The 20,876-nt window shown below is 43.1% G+C and overlaps 1 protein-coding gene across 5 annotated transcripts in view; it reads left to right on the plus strand.

The window, feature by feature from the left end:
* Positions 1-2,314: 2,314 nt before the first annotated feature.
* Positions 2,315-20,876, plus strand: part of LHFPL6 (LHFPL tetraspan subfamily member 6) — a 274,220-nt gene continuing 255,658 nt past the window's right edge. The window contains exons 1-2 of one of the 5 annotated variants that reach the window (XM_008274501.5): positions 2,315-2,608; positions 4,064-4,638. In XM_008274501.5, coding sequence (XP_008272723.1) covers positions 4,254-4,638 — 385 coding nt within the window. In that variant the 5' untranslated portion in view covers positions 2,315-2,608; positions 4,064-4,253. Of the gene's footprint in view, positions 2,609-2,771; positions 3,021-3,456; positions 3,519-4,063; positions 4,639-20,876 lie in introns of those variants that run through there. The other 4 variants (XM_089304226.1, XM_070048958.1, XM_070048959.2 and 1 more) reach the window with 4 other exon arrangements.

The raw sequence follows: 20,876 nt of genomic DNA on the forward strand, positions 1-20,876 counted from the left end.
ACACTATGCAAATAACAATGTTTTTTAAAAGTTTGCTTTTTAGCTGTAAGTTTTTGAACACATCACTTAACCTCTCCATAAAATAATAATTGTTCCATCATAGCTTTTCTTTTCTTTCTTGAGGACTAGAAAAAGCATTGTATTAATAAACCTTGGAGTACTGGCTAATACAAGGCTAAGACTCAGTCGTGGTAAGGCTGATTACCACTCCTGTCTCCCCAGCCATACCTCTGAAGTGCTCAGAGCACCTCCCAGCCTGAGAAAGTGTCCTAGACCAATTTCCCCAGCAGATTGTGTGGGGGTGAGTCTGAATCTCCCTATTATTATTTTGTCTTTATACAATCGTATCTCCTGTCTCCACATGAGGTAGCTGTGAAAGCTCTGTGTAATAACCAAGGGTGTGGCACACACTGGAAGACAGAGCAATCATTAGTCTGCCATCTTTGTGTTGGGTCACTGCTGATTTGTACAAGAACTATTACAGCCATTTAACTTAAAGAAAAATAAAAGCCCAGATGCTGAAATTAGGGATTCTGAACCTGGGATTCATGCATGGGACTCAGGGGAACAGAGAACCACCTGACATCTCATTGAAACAGGTTTCTCAACCCTCAGCACTGCTGACATCTCAGGCTGGGTAATTCCAGGGTCTGTCCTGTATGTTATATTTTGTAGGTTCCAGGCCTTTACCCACTACATGCCAGGAGCACCTCCCAGATTTGGATGACAACTGAAGATTTCTCCAGACCTTGCCATGTGTCTCTGGTGGGCCACGTTCCTTCTCTCCCTTTTGTTTTTTAAACATCTTCTTACATCTCCATACCCTCAGGGGAGGCTTATCAGTTTCATCATACTTTTAGAAAGGTCTTTGAGCTCAAAAATGTTTGAAATCAGTGACTTGAAGTCTTGCAAGGGGGTCAGCCCTGTGGCATAGGCGGTTCCTACAGAGCTAGCATCTCATAAGGGTGCCAGCTGGAGTCTGGCTGCTTCTCTTCCAATCCAGCTCTCTGCTAATGGCCTGGGAAGACAGTAGAAGATGGCCCACGTCGGTGGATCCCTGCACGCATGTTGGAGACCCAGATGAAGCTCTTGGCATCAGCTTGGCCTGTCTCAGCAGTTGTGGACATCTGGGGTATGAATTAGTGGATGGAAAATAGATTTCTCTCTCACTCTGTAACTCTGCCTCTCAAATGAATACATAATTTTTTTTAAAAAATCCTTTCAAATAATAATGAAAAAAATCACACACAGCTGTAGTTATGAAAAAATGCACACCATTATGGCTAATTAAAAGAGTACAATCTGACAATTAGCTAGGAAATATATATTTACCCATTTATTATTTTCAACTACTTTGGAAAGGCACACCACAGAAACTCTGGGAAAGTATCTACTTCAAAAACTGCTATTCCCAGATGGCGTGCTTCTCAAAATATCATCTGCAGCAGAAGACTCCCACAGTCATGTGCTGAATAGAGTTGTAAACTTCCAAAGGGGTTGGTGCTCAGGACCAGAAAGTCCATAGTGGAAGCCAAAGAGTTGTTTCACAGAGCAGAAATCCAATGATGGCATGGACTGCAAGATTAATCAGAAAGAGGGGTGGAGAGAGAGAGGAAGGCAGGGAGAGAAGGCAGACAGGCAAAGGGGGGTGGGGGGGAGAGAGGGGGAAGGAGAGAGAGGGGGAAGGAGAGCGAGCGAGCGAGCTATCATTCTCCTGGGAGAAGGCCGGCCAGAGAGCTTGCCCTGCCTTTCTTCCGTCTTGTCTAGAAACGCGGCTGTCCCCACAGAATCTTTGGCTTCTGGGTTCTGGTTTCATTCCCACGTCCACACCCGCCTAGTTCACCGCTAAGTGACCATAAGGAATGACCACGTCCTCGTTGCTTTACCCGCCCCTTAAGGCCCCCACATCTACATCTCTTCAATACGGCTGGGAAATCAGCGCTTAACTCCAAACACTTGGTCCAGAAAAGCAACGGGCAACGTGTTTTCTCCCTTCCGGGGCACGCTCGGGAACAACCCCCCCCAAAAAACAACTTTCTCCGCTACTTCAGCGTCCGTCCTCGTTCCCCCGCCATCCCCTCAGAACGAGCGGCAGTGGGACGCGGGCAGGCGGGGACCGGCGACTGGCGGAGCCGCGAACGCTGCCCCCAAAGAGGCTGGGACCCGCGCCCCTCCCGCCCCGCACGCCGGGGGCGTCCCGGGCGGCCGCCTCGTCCTCCGTCAGCCCGCGCCGGTCCCGCGGGGCGCAAGGGGAGGGGAGAAGAGAAGGAGGAGGGCCGGCCGCCGAAGGGAGGGGGCGGTGCGTGCCTCGCCTGCCAAAGGGAGCGCGGTTCCTGCGCGTGCGAGCCCCGGCGCCCCGCGCGCGGCCACAGCGCTCCGCCCGAGCCGCCGCCGACCCGCATCGCGCCGCGCCGCGCCGCGCCGCGCCGCGCCGGCCTGGGGTCTCCGCGAGTCCGGGCGCCGCCGCCCGCCTGCCGCCGCTCTCCCGAGCCGCACCCCGGGCTCCTGCAGCTGTTAGGGAAGCACCGGCTTCTCCGCCGTGGATGTTCCGGCAAGTTGTGTGCGCGCCTGGGACCCACAGAGAAGGTGGCCGCCGCCCGCCGACTATGTAAGTGAAGCGCCTGGCAGCCCCGCGGCGCGGGCTCCACTGCCGCCGCCGGGCTGCCCTCGCCCCGCACGCCCCAGCCGGGCCGCTCCCCGGCGCCAGACTACTTCCCGAGCCCCGCCTGCTGTGCGCACCGCCTGCGGGGGGTGCTGCCTGTCCATCCTCATCCCCTCTTCCTCCCTCCGCTCAGGGCCGGCTGGAAAACGCACGGTTATCTCCCGCTTTGGGAATTGCCGGACCGCTGTGTGTCTGCCCGGGTGCGGTGGGTGGGTGAGGCAGCTGCGGGTGTGTGTGTGTTGGGAGGGAGACTGATTAGCTTGCCTGGCTGGAGTTGGGGGGTCTCCGCCCCCAGGGACACCCCCTGCTGATCTTCCCCAGCCTCCTGGCTGGGACAGACCAACTTCAGCCGCTAAGGGTGAGATTTACTGGCCAGGATGTGGGTGTGTGTGGGGAAACCAAACAGAAGAAAGTAACTAGAGTTCCCTCTAAGTGCAGAGCTGGAGGTGGAATAGTGGCGTGGAGAGGAAGCAAGAGAACCACAGTAGGGCGGGGTGGTGGTGGTGGTGGTGGTGGCTGAACGTGGGCTTTAGGAGGTAATGGGATGGAACTCCAGGGTACATGGGTTCGAGACCTCTGGATTGGTTTCTTTGTGGAAGAAAAGTGTGGAGAATGGTTCGTGGGTGGAAGGTGATGCGCCTGGAAGCGTTTGAGTGACTGGGGTTTGGTGTAGAGTACTAAGAATTGTGGATTATGGGAGGCGGAATGCTTTGCATAAAATGATTGGAGCCAGTGAGTCCAAGTAGCAGATATGACAGTAGCCACACACCGGCTTCGTTTTTCCACCAGGAGAAAGTTAAGCTCGAGGAAATTCGCAGATGCACCTGGAGGGTCGGATGCTGTAGTTCTGTCCAGTGTATGTACCCCCATGGGCTGTAGTGTTGGTGCAATGTATGGTGCTATGCAACTGTGAAAGAGTATCCTAATTATTTTGTTGGGGTTCATGCAGAGAGGTAAACCCCCTTAAAGGGTCTTGGGGAAGTTGCTACAACCTGTGAGCGTGAACTTGGAAGTCAAATAAACAAACCGTGCTATGGTTCATTTTATTTTAATGTCCTGAATTATGTTTACTGCCAGTAAAACTGCTACATTACTCTTAATGTGAGTATATGAGATGAATTCACTGGCTTGGCAAATAGAAGTCATGCATTTCTTTAAGTAAATAGCTGTCAGAGTTAATTTGGGAGCATTTACAGGAGATAAAAGCATGAAAAAGCCTGGAACTAGTTTGACAAAACTTGAGTTATAGAAAATCTTGTAAAGAGAATGAGTTCTTCCCAGTTTTGAAGTGTTGAGGCACGTCTGAATATTTATTAATGAAACCTGTAGACCAACCAAATCGAGGTTATGACATCTCTAAAAGTGTTTAACTTTTAGTATTTCCTGTTGCTGTTTTCCCAGGGATCATCGTTCTTACCACAGAGAATGGGAAGTTGATGCCCAGTGAGTCCGAAGATCCGTTCTGTCTGTAGACACAACGTCCTTACAGAACTGCAGATTACCTACGGGGTCCTGGTGGTTCTGCACCAGCCCACATTCCTGCGAGTCCAGCGTCTTTGCTTCCGGTCCTGGTTGCCGCATCTGGCGAAAGATGGCATCCAGCCTGACTTGTACCGGGGTGATCTGGGCTCTGCTCTCGTTTCTTTGTGCAGCCACCTCTTGCGTGGGGTTCTTCATGCCCTACTGGCTCTGGGGATCACAGCTGGGCAAGTCCGTTTCTTTTGGTACTTTCCGGAGGTGCTCGTATCCCGTGCATGATGAGAGTCGGCAGATGATGGTGATGGTGGAGGAGTGCGGGCGCTATGCCTCCTTCCAGGGCATTCCCAGTGCGGAATGGAGGATCTGTACCGTGGTGACGGGCTTGGGTTGTGGCCTGCTTCTTCTAGTGGCGCTGACCGCCCTCATGGGTTGCTGTGTGTCAGAGCTCATCTCCAGGACAGTGGGAAGAGTGGCTGGAGGAATTCAGTTCCTGGGAGGTAAGTGACTTGCTAAACTTGAATTGTTTAACAGGATCTCAAAGCACTGTTGGAAATGATGTTTCAGTGGTCTGTGGAGATTTCTGAGATTGACACTTAGGATGCCCGGAAGAAATAGCATGGCTTTTGGATTGACTGCCAAAGATAAGGTTTTGGGTTATTTGTTTTTTTTTTTTTTCTTTTTATCAGCATTACTTTATAATTTCAGGAGCCCCTAATTTTGGGACATCCTTATATCCATCATTGGCCTAGTAAGTACCACTGATGTGAGACAATAACATCCAGGTTGTTTGTACTCTAATAAGTTTGGATTCTGCGTCTTCTCATTCTTTATGTTCAACAAGACACAATTAGATTATCTTACTGGAAGTATCAGGTCTTTAAAACCCTTGATTTCATAGAAAACTACAAAAGGGTTTGGATTTAACATTATTGTCATTGTTTATTACTCTTTGATGGATGTAAATGTGACCCTTGCCCAATTGTAAACTGTATTTCTAAACAAGTTGCTGTTTTAAATGAGAGATCAGCTTTATAGTGGCTACTATGTACTCATAATGCTACAAAGATAGTTATAGATTTAATTACCTTGTTAGGACTTAACTTCTCTGGGTGTTTCTGCTATGGGACTTGGGGGAAGAATACAGTGTTTAATGAAGGCTGTGATTGTCCCAAATGGACTGGATAGTTTCACTAACACCAGAAAAGGTTTGATTTTTACTTGGATTTCCTCCAGCATGTATTGCTTCAATATCTCAGGTCATATGGTTTTAATTGTACTTTATATATTTTCCGCTGTGCTTTTCACCTCCATTCTTCAATCTGACTGGCTAGACTTGTCTGATTTACAGTCTGCCCTGGTGAAATTTGACAACCTCCATAGATAGTGCAGAGTGAAAGGAAATAAGAAGGCTGGAAAACTTATAAAATGTATTTGTAACTTCATTGCAGAGTAAAAGTCTACTACTCTTCCTTTGGTGTTTTCTAAAAGTCTTTTGTAATGACCCAAAAGAAGAAGAAACAATTAAAACTGAATAGTTGTGAGACAGCTTCTGTATGTCAGAGAACCCCAGTGGATTAGTACACATTATTTAACATAAGACTTCCAAGTTATGTCTTTTTTTTTTTTTTTGACAGGCAGAGTGGACAGTGAGAGAGAGAGACAGAGAGAAAGGTCTTCCTTTGCCATTGGTTCACCCTCCAATGGCCGCCGCGGCCGGCGCACCACGCTGATCCGAAGGCAGGAGCCAGGTGCTTCTCCTGGTCTCCCATGGGGTGCAGGGCCCAAGCACTTGGGCCATCCTCCACTGCACTCCCTGGCCACAGCAGAGAGCTGGCCTGGAAGAGGGGCAACCGGGACAGAATCCGGCGCCCCAACCAGGACTAGAACCCGGTGTGCCGGCGCCGCAAGGCGGAGGCTTAGCCTAGTGAGCCGCGGCGCTGGCCCCAAGTAATGTCTTCAGTAAGCAATGTGTTCTTGTGCTGAGATGCAAGTGGCAGAAGGTTTTGTGTTTCGAAACGAGAGTTAGACATGATTGCAGTTCTTGGTTTCCCGAATTAGTGCCACTTTCTTCTCATCTGTTTCTGTCCCTGCGGTTTTAGCATCTCAGTCTGACCTCGGAGGTGATCTGGGGGACCTAACTGTCCCCTCTTTGCTTTGTCAGTATTCAACACTGACAACATTCTTGCACAGAAAGAGTGAAACTATTAGGAAACAGAAAGTAGCTGTTGTCAAAAGTGGAAACAAATCCAGAGCTTGAAAACTTGTTGATATCGTAGATTTTAAGAATAGAACTAAGGCCGGAGTATCTACATTTTTTTTTTTCTTTAAGGATAATGAGGTTTGCTGTTGGTTTCACTTGGCTCTGAAAAAATGCTTAGGCACTTTCTCCTCTTATGGTAAATATTACTTTCTAGTTTTTCTTCATTTTAGGGCAGAGGCTGTTATTATTTCTGGCAGAATAGGAAAATGCTTACAAAGAGAAATCAGTTTTTATTGATTATCTTTAAATGTGTAATGAAGGCAGGGAACAGGAAGTGAATCTGAGACCCATGAGATTTATGCTGCCCTCTCTAAATTATGTATAGATTTTTTTTTGAATTATATAGAGCTAACTGTTCTACTTTACAGAATACCCAAGGGGATGGACAGTTGGGGAAGTTTTATGTGTGTGTGTGTGTGTGTATAACTTAAAAGAGCTGCTCTTTTTTTTTATATGTACTCTTTTTAAATTTTTTTTCTTTATATATATGCTTCATGGACTCTGGCTTGGTGAGACTTACATGAGGGAAATTATGTAACCTGAGAGTAGCAGTTGATACTTTCTTAGTTCTCGTATGTATTTCTCATATCTGAGAAAACAAAAGTAAAATCACAGAGATTTTACTGGTTCTAACCTCTTGAGGGCACAAGTAACTAATTATACCCATCTCCAAAGATAATAGTAAATTTGGAATTAAAAAATAACTTGAAGTATGGAAAAGGCTTTGCTTATCTGTCATGAGTCACTCTCATTGAGAGACAAGATGATGAAAAAATTCTTTGAGAACTCCTTTTGTTCATTTTATAAATTTTTGGGGTTTTTATTCCTAAAAACTTACATGATGGGTCATTTTATTGTATTAAAATGTTTCATAAAATGGGTAGGTTTCATAAAGATGCCGCCAAAATGCCACATCAGTGAGTTCTGTGACTCTTACAGACAGTAATGCTCTGGAAATGTAATCAACACACAGAGTGCTCTGCTAGGAGGCAGATTCTCTTACTAAAAACGATCCACCCAGAAGGGTTATGTTTAGCTAAAGTTAGGGTTGCTCCAAAAACAACAGGAAGCAAGAGAATGGCAAAAGACAGAGGCCTCCTGCTTAACCCTGCCTGCTGTGTCTAGAGTTTACACATATGGTGTAACATCAGGCAGTAAAACCCCTGCAGTACTTTGGAACAAATTAAAGGACAAAGTGTCAACCTTCATTTTGGATCTTCTTGCTATGGTTGGTTAGAGGTTACAGTGTCACCTGTAAATGGATAGAACAACATAAAATGGGGCTGTTGTACATGGACACTGGCTACCTATTGTAGGAACACCTACAAGGAGTTCTGTGACTACTATTCTTTTTCTGGGGTAACTTGTCTGTAAACTTTAATTGCTTCCATCTCTATTTCATATTTTAAGGCAGGCTTATATTATTAAAAAATGGTGTGGATTTTTACTGTTAATTGATTTTTAAAAAGGCAGACAGAAGGTTTTTGGAAATAGAATGTATAATAAAAATGTATGTAGTATGGTAAGGAAGCTCTGAGAAAGTAGAGGTTTTAATATTGATTGTGTTCATTGAATGTGTTATGTGCTTTCAGCTGCAGTGGTGACATTAAGGACTTTAACAGAAGTTCTAAGAATCGCTGTCAAACCTTTTGATGTATGTATTAGTAAGATGTTACACGTATGGGCTCTTTCCATGTAACAAGTAAGAACATTGCAAAGGTTTGCAAGGCTGTTTCTAAGTTCTGTCAACTGGTGCTGGCCAACATCAGGATCTGAATTTGTAGATTTCACGTTAAGAAACCGCTGGTGCTGATATGGGGAAGTACCACAGAGAGTCCCAAACTTTCACGAGTCCAGGTTCGGTTTGAGCGTGAGTCACATGTAGGAATAAAATGGGTGTGGAATGCTAATTGGCTACAAGCAACTACCCTTGCAGTTTAGACACTGTTCTGTGCTAAGAAGCCAGGTCTCCATGATATATTGATGGTTGAGTGCTGCTGAAGACAGTAATGATGACGCAGTGTTTGTGCCTCTGTGTGTGTGTGTTTGTGTGTCCAAAAGCATCAGTACATTTCTAGAGTTTGCTGTTTGTAGGTCCCACCAGGGCCTGTCTTTCATCCCCTTAGGATGAGTGCTGGGGACTCTCACTCCTTACTCCACTTTAAGCCTGACCTGTCACATGATATGCCACATTATGCTTTCCTTGATATCCAGGCTTTCTGCCAAGTGATATCAAGCAATGAGATAAATAATGCGTTGGCATATTAACAGGCAGAGTCGCTTCCTGGTGACAGTGTCTTAACTGAGAGCAGTACTCTAATTTAAAGAAACCCAAGAGCTTCCTAGGCCTGGTAGAGGAGCAAGACAGACTCTTTTTGCCTCATTTTAAATTATGCTTTGTAGATTACTAATTTTTCTTGTTTTATTCAGCTTGCTCTAACCTATAATATAAAGTTCAGGTGAGTTGTTCTAAGCCCGTGGTTTTCAAACTTTAGCATGCATCAGAATTACCTGCAAGACTTTTAAAAACACAGATTGCTGGAGCCCACCCTAGAATTCTTGATTTCAGGGGGAACTTGGTAGTCTGCATGTTTTTTTTTTTTTGACAGGTAGAGTTATAGACAGTGAGAGACATAGACAGAAAGGTCTTCCTTCTGTTGGTTCACCCCCCAAATGGCCGCTATGGCCCGCGCTGCGCCGATCCAAAGCCAGGAGCCAGGTGCTTCCTCCTGGTCTCCCATGTGGGTACAGGGGCCCAAGCTCTTGGGCCATCCTCCACTGCCTTCCCGGGCCACAGCAGAGAGCTGGACTGGAAGAGGAGCAAGAACTAGAACCTGGTGCCCATATGGGATGCCAGCCCCGCAGGCAGAGGATTAACCAAGTGAGCCACGGCACCCGCCCCTACATGCTTTCTTAAAAATGTTTTTTTAGTCTGCGCTTCTAACAGGTTCCCAGGTGAGGCTAATGTTTGTTAGTTCTGAGACCACACTTTAGTAACCCTGTTCTAAGTTAACTCCTTCATAGTTAAGAAAATTTGACTTCTGATAGGTGGTTTATCTTCAGAATTTACTTAAAGTTGAATTGAGTTGTGATCTGATATAAACATCTCTAACTGGGCTATAAAAGAGTTCCATCTCTAGTTTCATCTGGTTTGAGCACATCCTATTCCACTTCTAATTCTTGTTGCAGAAAATTGTGTTTCTGGAATTTTCTGTGTATATTATATACATAAAAGTTCCTTTCATTTACCATTCCCATATACCAGATACAAGATTTTATACTTGAAGAACTAAAAATTAGATTTGTTATATCCTCCACAATTTGCATGCAATAGGTTTTTAGTAAGGAATTGCTAATTGAAAGATACAGAGACCATGATACAAGTCACACGGATGGTCCCTGACAGCCCTTGGTCAACCCTGTTACAACCCAGACCTCAGAAAAGCAGAATAATGAGGCCAGGAGGGAAATTTAGGAACCAGCCAGTCTGAGCTTCTGTTGTTAGGCAGGATGGCACTTAAATCAGCTTTGAGTAATCACATCGTGTCCTGGTCTTAAACACCTCAAGGGAAGATGACACATTCTTGTTCAGTGGTAATACTTTCCAGGGCCAGAGACCATGCCTTTCATCACAACCCTGTGTGTGATCATCAAGGGGAGCAAGCTTGAGAAGGAGGCCTGAGTGGTGCAATAGTAGGAGTGGCGGGGCTTTGCCAGCCACAAAGGAGTGTGAGGAAGACACACTCTGTGAACAACCGAGCATGAATACCCCAAGCTCTGGGATGGTTAAAACCAGGGATGTTGCTGAATTAATTCATTTTTCCCCCAAATCTACAACACTGGGTTTTATATGGTTGTATCTAATGTTTTTGTGTAATGTTTTGCTTTAATGATCATTGTCATTGGTTTTATGTTTTTACATTTTTTTTTTTTTTAAGAAGAACTTGTTTTCTAACCTTTAACCACAGCCATAATCAGTCTACTCAGGCCAGAGGCCGTGTGATTAGTTAGCCTCACTAACCAGATTGCAACTTGGTTAGCTGTCTTAGAAAACATGTTATACACAAAGGAACCCAACCAAGGAATGTGAATTCACTTCATTCCTATAGGAAAAACTCAAAACACACATCCAAGAGGTCTTCAGAAGATTCTGTATAGTATCACAAGATGCAAACATTTGCCCTCCACACAAAGTCACCATCAGTGCTTCATTTCTCCAGCTTAGCAAGGGTGTCTTACTAGGAGCATTAGTGATGAGTAAAGCATCACCTAGCACTCTTATTCTTGGATGTTGTTAGAATTGATCTTGATCTATTAAGGAATCACCTTCAAGTGTATTCTGAGGTGAATGTGAATTCTTGGGTGAATTGGGAAAAATCGAAACACTTTTAGGGACAAGTGGATTTGAGAAACACTTGGTTATGGAAAGTTAGTAGATTTCATTTCAACAGGACTTTCCAGAGCCTTTGGTATGTTGAGGCATATTGCCAGTTTCCTGGGAGGAATGGGGAGGGATATAAATTGTTTCCCTAACTTATTTGGGTTTTGAAGGGACTCATGATCTGTGGAATGTGTTCAGTTTTCCTTTTATCTTGGTGAAGCAAGTGATTCTTTTTTTTTTCCAGATGAGAACATAGAATTTTAGAGACACCCAAAGTTGTCCCATTAGATCTTGATTGAGTTATGAATGCTATCATCGTAATGTGAAAATCCACCTTATATTTAGAGCTCAGAGTTTTTGATCATTATGGATAGTAAGTCTCAGTGTAACTTTAATCTTTGATCCTCAGTTTATACCTCTGATAGGATAGATAGCCTTGTAGTAATATGATAAAACATTTTGCCAATTTTCAAAAGATATGTTACAGGTTAATGTAAATAATGTAAAGTCTAGGAGAGAGATCGTTAGGGGAGACTTCCAAAATATCTGACCAAATACAGTCACTTAAAAATTATTTGAAAGAAGAGTGTATACTTGCTAAATTTCCTAGAGTAAGTTCCTGCTGTCAAGAAGCCTTTGTAATAATCCTTTGTTAAGGCTGAGGATAATACTAATTCCAGAGGATGTGCTTCTAAACTGACAAAACCAAGGACTTTGTATCTCTCTTGAAAGTTAAAGGGTAATGTCCTACTTTGTCATTCTGGGTCACAAAAATATTATAATAAAAACAAATAGAACTTGAAAGTTCTAGCTTTAGGGATGGGCTTTTGGTACAGCAGTAGTGCCTGTAGCCCACTCATATCTGAGTGCCTACCTAGTTCAAGTCCTGTCTCTGCTCAGAGACCATCTTTCTGCTAATGTGCACCCTGCAAGGCAGCAGGTGATGGTTCTAGCACTTGGGTTCTTGCTACTCATGTAGAAGACTTGTATTGAACTCCTGGCTCTTTGGCTTGGTTTGGTTCAGCCTTGACCAGCAAGGCTTTTGGGGAGTGAGCCAGCAGATGGGAGATTTCCATCTTTTTCTCTTTCAAATAAATAAAATTAATTGAAGTTCTAGCTAGTTCATAATAACAGAGTCCAGGGATTTCTCAGAAATTTCTGGGTGGTCATTTTTAGAGAATCATGAGGTTGGACACAGCATTGCTCTGTTATGGTTATTGATATGGCTGACATGTTATTAGGGGATCTAGTTACTTTTTTAATATGGTAGGTATCATTCTAGTTAGTGATTTGCTTTTAGAATTCATGAAGCTAAACCTGTCATTTAAGCTCTATGGATGACCTGCTTATCACTTTGGGAAATAATTTACCCTCAATGTATCTCAGATTAAAAAATAAAGTTTCTCCTCCCTCTCTTAGATGTACAATTTTCCAATTCAATCCCATCAAGGTGGCATGTACCAATGCCATCTCACTAGTCCAAGTGATCAATTTCTGTTCACAATTGATCATACTGAGTCAAAGGGATCACATAAACAAGACTAGTGTCTGAAAATACTAACTGATAGAATAAAAAAGGGAGAGAATGATCCAACATGGAAAGTGGGATATACAGCAGATTAATAGAATGGCAGATGTCCTAAACAGCACTCTGGCCTCAGAATCAGCCCTTGAGGCATGCGGATCTGGCTGAAGAGCCCATGAGAGTATTTTAGGCATGGAAAGCCAAGACACTCTGGAAAAACAACAACAACAGCAACAAAAACCTAAATGAAAAATCTCTGGGAGTGAGATCCCAGTAGAAAGAACGGGCCATCAAAGAAGGAGGTACCTTTCTCTGAAGGAAGGAGTTAACTTCCACTTTGATTATGACCTTGTCTAAATAAGATTGGAGTTAATGAACTCAAAAGGTTTCCATAGCCTTGGCAACTCATGACAAGAGCCTAGGGAGATTACTGACGCCATAAACAGGAGTGTCAAATTGTTAAGTCAACAACAGGAGTCACTGTGCACTTACTCCTCATGTAGGATCTCTGTCCTTAACGTGTTGTTCAATGTGAATTAATGCTATAACTAGTACTGCAACAGTATTTTACACTTTCCATTTCTGTGTGGGTGCAAACTGTTGAAATCTTTACTTAATATATACTAAATTGATCTTCTGTATATAAAGAGAATTGAAAATGAATCTTGATGTGAATGGGATGGGAAAGGGAGCGAGAGATGGGAGGGTTGCGGGTGGGAGGGAAGTTATGGGGGGGGAAAGTCATTGTAATCCATAAGCTGTACTTTGGAAATTTATATTTACTAAATAAAAGTTAAAAAAAAAAAGTTTCTCTTCTGTGGGGAGCAATCCGGACTAGACTAAGTTACTCGAATTAAGACTTATTCTATGCATCTGCTCTCCCACAATATGGCGCTGGGAGAGAAGTAAACAGCTTCCGCACAGCTGCCTCCAGTTCAACCAATTACCTGTAGGACTTGCTCCTGATTGGAGAGCAGCGTACTCGGCGTGTGGGCAGCCGAGTTGGGATTGGCGGAGGAGGACTATAAAGGAGGAGAGAGACGGCATGCACCGGGAACATCTATGGGGAACATCTAAGGGAGCCCGTGCAGCCCCCGAGAAGAGCCGGCCGGCGGTGTGCCGCTCCCCTGCGGAAGTGGGGAATGTGGCCAGGGGGAACTGCCCTTCCACGGAGGTGGAAGGGATAGTAGCCAACCCGGGAAGAACCAGCAGCGAACCTGGGGAGGGCCGAGCAGACGAAAGAACAGCGCAGGGTCCTGTGTCGTTCCTCCACGAAGAGGGGGAGCGACACTCTTCCTTTTTTTTTTTAATTTGGGAGAAAGAGAGTTCCCCCAGTAATCGCTGTTTACTCTTCAAATGCCAAGGCTGGACTGGGGCTTGTGCCAGGAACCTGGAACTCAATCCAGGTCTCCCACATGGTAGGGTCCTAACTACTTGAGCCATCACTTGCTACTTCAAAGCATCTGCATTGGCAGAAAGCTGAAATTGGGAGCCTAATCTTGGAATTGAATCCAGACACTCCATTATAGGATATGTTCACCCTAAGAGGTGTCTTAACTGCTAGGCCACACACCTGTTCCTGTCTCAGAGTATTAATAATCAGACAACACTAGGTATCTTTGTGTGCTAAAACATGTCTCAAGATGTTGGGTAAAAAATAAAACTTTATTTTCTGATTTTTTTTTTATCTTTTCAAATAAGGAAGGGACTTTGACTTGTATTTTTCTTTCAGTCCTACAATGACTGGAATAGTAAATGACACCTTGTAAACTCAACTTGATGTATTAATTAGCTTTGATTATTTACATTTTTTAACTTTTATTTGATGAATATAAATTTCCAAAGTACAGCTTATGGATTACAATGGCTTTTCCCCCCCATAACTTCCATCCCACCCTCAACCCTCCCCTTTCCCGCTCCCTCTCCCCTTCCATTCACATCAAGATTCATTTTCAATTCTCTTTATATGCAGAAGATCAGTTTAGCATATATTAAGTAAAGATTTCAACAGTTTGCACCCACATAGAAACACAAAGTGAAAAATACTGTTTGAGTACTATTTATAGCATTAAATCACAATGTACAGCACATTAAGGACAGAGATTCTACATGAGGAGTAAGTGCACAGTGACTCCTGTTGTTGACTTAACAACTTGACACTCTTGTTTATGGCATCAGTAATCTCCCTAGGCTCTTGTAATGAGTTGCCAAGGCTATGGAAACCTTTTGAGTTCACCGACTCTGATCATATTTAGACAAGGTCTTAGTCAAAGTGGAAGTTCTCTCCTCCCTTCAGAGAAAGGTACCTCCTTCTTTGATGGCCCCGTTCTTTCTACTGGGATCTCACTCGCAGAGATCTTTCATTTAGGTCATTTTTTTTTCCCCCAGAGTGTCTTGGCTTTCCACGCCTGAAATACTCTCATGGGCTCTTCAGCCAGATCGGAATGCCTTAAGGGCTGATTCTGAGGCCAGAGTACTGTTTAGGACATCTGCTATTCTATGAGTCTGCTGTGTATCCCACTTCCCATGTTGGATCATTCTCTCCCTTTTTTATTCTGTCAGTATTTTCAGACACTAGTCTTGTTTATGTGATCCCTTTGACTCTTAGTCCTATCATTATGATCAATTGTGAACAGAAATTGATCACTGGGACTAGTGAGATGGCATTGGTACATGCCACCTTGATGGGATTGAATTGGAATCCCCTGGTATGTTTCTAACTCTACCGTTTGGGGCAAGTTGGCTTGAGCATGTCCCAAATTGTACATCTCTTCCTTCTCTTATTCCCACTCTTATATTTAACAGGGATCACTTTTCAGTTAAGCCAGTCCCAAAGGGACAAATATCATATGTTTTCCCTGATTGGTGACAACTAACCAAGCACCAAAAAGGAAACCTGTTAAAGTGAAATGAACACTATGAGAAATGGTGACTTGATCAGCCCTTGCACTGACTGTTGATGAACAACTTAATACGTTATCCCTCTTAGTATTTTTTTGGTTTGTTCTAGTTAATACTATTGGTTGAATTCTGTAATTAATACACAGTTATTCTTAAGTGTTGAAACTTAACTGAAAAGTGATTATTTACATTTATATACACAAGGTATGACCTTATTCTTGTACACATCACAGGAATATTTCAAAATATTTACTGTTCCCCCTGCAAATACTTTTTAGAACTTTGAGTAATTCTGTGATAAAACAAAATCTAGTTTACCTTTGTGTTTTGCAGACTTCCTTGGGAATGGCAGGGTCCTAGTTACTTGTAATATGTGTTAACATATCTGAATTATTGGCCAGCAGAACCAAATGCTGGGAAATGCTGTGTTAAATAAAGTATGTTGCAAATCCAAGGGGATTGGTGCTTATTTACTTATTGGGTCTCTACCAAGTGTCGAATAATGTGCTAGATGTTGGAGAAGATTGGAATATGGTGCCTGCTATTGCAGAGCTCACGGTCTGTGGGCTTATGAGATGTAATTATGGTCCTCAGGACGCATGATGCACAGAACACGTTAAATGAAACTCTTGAGTGGCTGTGGGTGGCATTGACATGGGAACTGTGTAATTTAGAAGCAGTGAGGGCCAATGATTGATTTGGGGAGTAACCAAAACCAGGACAGGCAGTGAGAGGCCAGTGTTGGCCACTGAGAAGCTCAGTGAAACAGTGGGAACAGAGAGAAAAGGATTAGGAAAATGTTTCCAAGGTAGAGTCCAACAGGTTTGGCTGCCAGAGTGAACATTTACAGAGGAATAAATGAATGGATGAATAGCTCAGTAACCTTTTATGTCTGGTTATGTAAGAAACCGTCACTTCTTATTTTGTTCTTTTGATTCTTTTAAAAGTTAAAAAAATGACAAATAACAAATCACAACAGCTGTTTTTGCTTATGGAGAGTTACTTTAAAATGTTAGTAAATAGTGTCGTTCCCATAGTATGTAGATGTAATTTATATGGCTTTTCCATATGACTATTCCCAGTTTGAATATCATTTGCACAGTAATGTGCCTCAGAACACAGAGGCTTTCAAGGGACATTTGACGAAAGTTAAAGTCATTGTCAACGTCATTGAACTTCACACAATCTCTTTTTTCACTAACATTGCAGAAAATACTAAGTGTATAAATATATAAACAGTAATCACATATACGATTGATTTTGTACATTTCATTTCATAAACAATTTTAGCATCTTCAGTTATACTTTTGCTTCTAAAGAAATAAGTGAATATTATTTAATTAGCATGTTTATAATTGAACATTGCTGTCAGTTACTTGTAGTAAGTGGATCATTTAGTTTGGATGCCTGATAGATTGCTGTCCTAGCGTATGCTGGTCATATTATAGTTGTGCATTGAAGCAAAGCAAATGAGACTCTAGTTATCCCTTTATTATCATCCATGAGTTAATATTCATCTGATGCTTCAAGAGCCAGTTCCATTAAAGGTTGTGAAACGCAAAATGTATTTTTGTCATTTCAGTGTAGTTTAGCGTTCTTGATATTTGCCATATCCAATTTTTGAAAAGACAATGTGATTAAAAAAGTCTCTAAAATTATGATTTGGGGGCTGAGGTGTTAGGCCACTACTTGTATTGCCAATCCTGAATCTGGGTGCTGATTTGAGTCCTGGCTGCTCTGCTTCCAATCTATTGTCCTGCTAATGTGCCTGGGAAGGCAGTAGAAGATAGATCAAGTATTTAAGCCCCCGCCACCTGTGTGGGAGACCCCAGTAAAGTTTCTGGTTTTTGGTTTTGGCCTGGCCTGGACCTGACTATTGCTGCCATTTGTGAAGCAAAGCAGGAGATGGAAGATTTCTTTCTTTCTTTGTCTCTCCCTCTCTCTCTTTCACTCTGCCTTGCATATACATACATAACTAAAATATTAAAAATATGGTGAAGTCCCCATTTGATGTAGTACTCCCTGGCTTGGCTCACCATGTAGGAGACATTACTCTCTTTAGGGGTTTTCTGTATCTCTTCCTCTAAACCCTAGAAGTTGTATCAAAAACATGTGCCTAATGTTATGATGAGATTGTTCAGGTTGTTCATTTAACACTAATACACTTTCCATATGAGTGTGAATTGCAGTTGATGATGCTGGCAGGATTGGGGATACGTTGGAAGCACAGGATTCCTTACAGGACCATGTCATTACAGGACCATGTCATTACAGCATGTGTGGCTTGGAGGGGGAGCACTGGTACATGGTCAGCACTGACATAATTTTCCTCCCTCCTGGCAACACTTGGCTTCTCATGACAATCCAAGCCTTCTATGTTATTTCTCCTCCCCTGCTATGTGTGCATAATTATCTTGAATAGAAATGAAAGATTTTCTGTGATGTTTTCATGCCTATAGAGAATGACAATGGCATCATTATATTTTGTGATGTAGTGAATGGTGGGACACCATTTTTATTGTTTATTTTGTTTAGTTCTAAAAGGAAAATGATAATTTTAGCTGTTAGGTAATTCCTTTATAGGCTCTTCAGTCACTTTTAAGTAAGAATTAATTCTCATAATAGCACTTTGAAGAAGAATATTAATTCTTAAGGGAAGAATATTAGTCTTAAGGGAATTTACTCTGATGCATACTAACTATAAAATCATAAGTAAAAATTCACTGTATATTGACTTTTTCTCATGCTTTTATTTCTCAAATGTTTTTCAAATGCCTACCATGTGTCAGACTCGGTTTTATCCTACAGTTTCCTGGTAGGAACCATTTAAAACTCTGTTTTAGGCACAAGAGGCAGAATGTTGATCTGGAAAGTGCTGTAGTTATGTCTGCTTTGAATTTAAATCTAGAGGAACAAAAGCAATCAAATACTTCTCCAAATGAATATAAAATTGTAACTCTGATCAGTGTTAGGCAGAAGAGACATGCGCCATAGGCGATCATAACTGAAGAAGTCAGATTTGAGTTGAGGACTGATAGGTGGAGGGGGTGAGGAGGAGGACCCTGCCAGTGAGGGAATGGCAGGGACATGGCCTGCAGGGTGGGAGGGAGCAGGTGGCCTTTGAAGCATTCCAGACCAGGAGGTCTGAGAGAGGACAGGTTAGGTGGGGATGGGGGTGTTGGCAGGGGTAGAATGATGGGTGCTAAGGCTTTGTGCAGAGTCTTCCTGAGATGAGCAGCCAATGAGGTGGAGAGGAGGTTTTTGGAGGGAGTTGCCGTATAACTGCTTCCTGAGTGTTTTGTTCACTTAAGGCAAGTTGTTGGAGAATCAAGTTGAAGGGTAGTTAGCTGGAAACTACCTGGATTTTCCCCCCCATATATAAGTCCTTTTTGTGGCAGAGATAACCATTATTATATTCTGAAAAGAGAAAAGTCTTTATGTGATTTCTGAGTATCTTTTGAATGTGTATGTTAAGTAGTGCTGATGTCTAGGTATTTGGTTGGGAATACACCAGTTACAGTTTTGCATCCTGTACTTCTCCTTCACAATATTTTGAGTACATGTGATTTTTTACTTTTACAATTCAGTGTACAATGTCTGATTGGCTGTAACTTCTTGAGAACAGAGGCCTGATCTGTTGTATTTGCAGAGCCTAGCAAAGTACCTGAGAGAGAATAAGGAGTGATGCAGTTAATCAGCTGTTTGTCTGCCTGGCATAAAACAAAAAGCAATGACACACTTGTGCTTTTAATCCATTTAAGTTTTTCTGGAATTGATCAAATTTCTGTGTGGAATGGCAGCTGCTAGGCCTTAAGTTGGACACTGACCTGGACTTGACAGTGTCTGCCTTCAGGGAGTTCAGCATCTGCAATGAGGAGTTGTGCTGATAACTGTGATGCAAATGCCACGAGGATTCAGAGGGATGCCCTCTAGACCCTGAGCGGGCTGGTGACTAGTGTCAGTTTCTGCCGGCTTTAGCCACACTCCTGCTTACAGACCCTAAGTCCTGTCTCCTATTAGTGCTGGCTTTGAAAAAGCCAAAAGAGGACCAGACAAGGGGACATTAGGAGCTCTGGAGGGTTTTGCTCCTGATCAGACTCCTACTTTATCAGATGCTTTCCTGTTGGTTGGAGGTCAGAGGTGGTAGCCGCACAAGCATTGAATTTCAATCCTGTCCCCACTGCCCTGGTTGGCTTTGATTTCCTTATTTGCTTTACCCTTCAAACCTCCAGTAAGACAGACGTCTCACTGGGCTGCAGTCCACTGGTTGGACTTTGTGACTCTATTGTTAGTAATCCAAAGAGTGATGCTCTGGACTGTGAGAAATATGAGAGCCGGAAAGAGATGAAAGATGGATGGAAGTCCAGTCCCCATGACTTGGTAACTCCTGTTCACTTGTGAGATTCAGCCTCACTGGTACACTCTGTTCCCGGCTTCTCTGCCTCCTAGATTGGGGTTCCCACTTATGGAGGGTGGGATGTCTGCAGGAGCTGTGGTTTGTGAGGTGGGTTGATAGCTGAGCTTTGGAAAGTTTGTAGTTCACTTTCTGATGGGACCTCAAGATGGGCAGTCACGTAGGCTGCTGGAAACTCAGGGACGTATGGCTCATTGCAAAGATAGGATTAAGATATTCAGGTTTATAAAAATAGTGTTTTTGAAACCTTTATGAGAGGGTATCACTTCATTTACTATTTAACAGGCATACTTTTTATTTTTTATAAAGATTTATTTATTTATTTATTTGGAAATTAGAGTTAGAGAGAGAGAGAGGCTGTGAGAGAGGTATTCCATCTGCTAGTTCACACCCCAGGTGGCTACAAGGGCTAGGCAGGGCCAGCCAAACCAGGAGCCAGGAGCTTCTTCTGGGTCTCCAAGTGCAGGGACCCAAGCACTTGGACCATCCTCCACTGCTTTCCCAGGCAGGGAGCTAAAACAGAAGTGGAGCAGCTGGGACATGAACTGGCTCCCATAGGGGATGCTGGTATCACAGGTGGCAGCTTGACCAGCTATGCCACAACACTGGCCCTGTACCTTTTAAATCTTGACACTCTCTTTTACTATTTGGCTGTACTGCTTGAAAGGTAAGCTTCTAGCTGTGTCTAACTCAGTCATCAGTTTTAGGGCCAGCTGCTTAATGGCTACTATGCTGGTGGACCAGGATTATAAAATAGTTTCTACTTTACAGGAATAGCTTTTATTGTCTGAAATAGGTTGTGATAAAAATCAGGGTAGGAAAAAAGATCATTTTGCATGATGTTCATTAACAAAAAGGTACCTCGGAGAAAGCATCTAGAAATGACCTGTGATAGAAGAAAAGCAGGGGTGTGTAGATTGAATATTTCAACCTCTCTCTCTTTTTCCTGTCTCATGCATAAAGATGGCATTCTATTTTGATCGCCTGGTGGAAGAAAGTCAGTTCATTTCTCTCATCCACCCACTGGTGGCTATCCTGATTACAGTTTCCTGGTAGGAACCATTTAAAATTCAATTTGACTGCCTGTGCCCTTGGTGCTCAGTAGGTTTCATTAAATTACACAGCAGTGAGCTCTTCTTCCCTGTGTGGCACCTTTTGATATACATTTGACTGCAGTATAATTTCAGACAGTCGTGCTTTGTGGGGAGTGGTTTTACCATAATAATTTTGCAGTCCAGTTAGAGCAGTTCTGGA

This window comes from Oryctolagus cuniculus, chromosome 9 (assembly GCF_051225735.1).
Source record: "Oryctolagus cuniculus isolate XC-2025 breed Fujian yellow rabbit chromosome 9, ASM5122573v1, whole genome shotgun sequence".
Classification (NCBI taxonomy): domain Eukaryota; kingdom Metazoa; phylum Chordata; class Mammalia; order Lagomorpha; family Leporidae; genus Oryctolagus; species Oryctolagus cuniculus.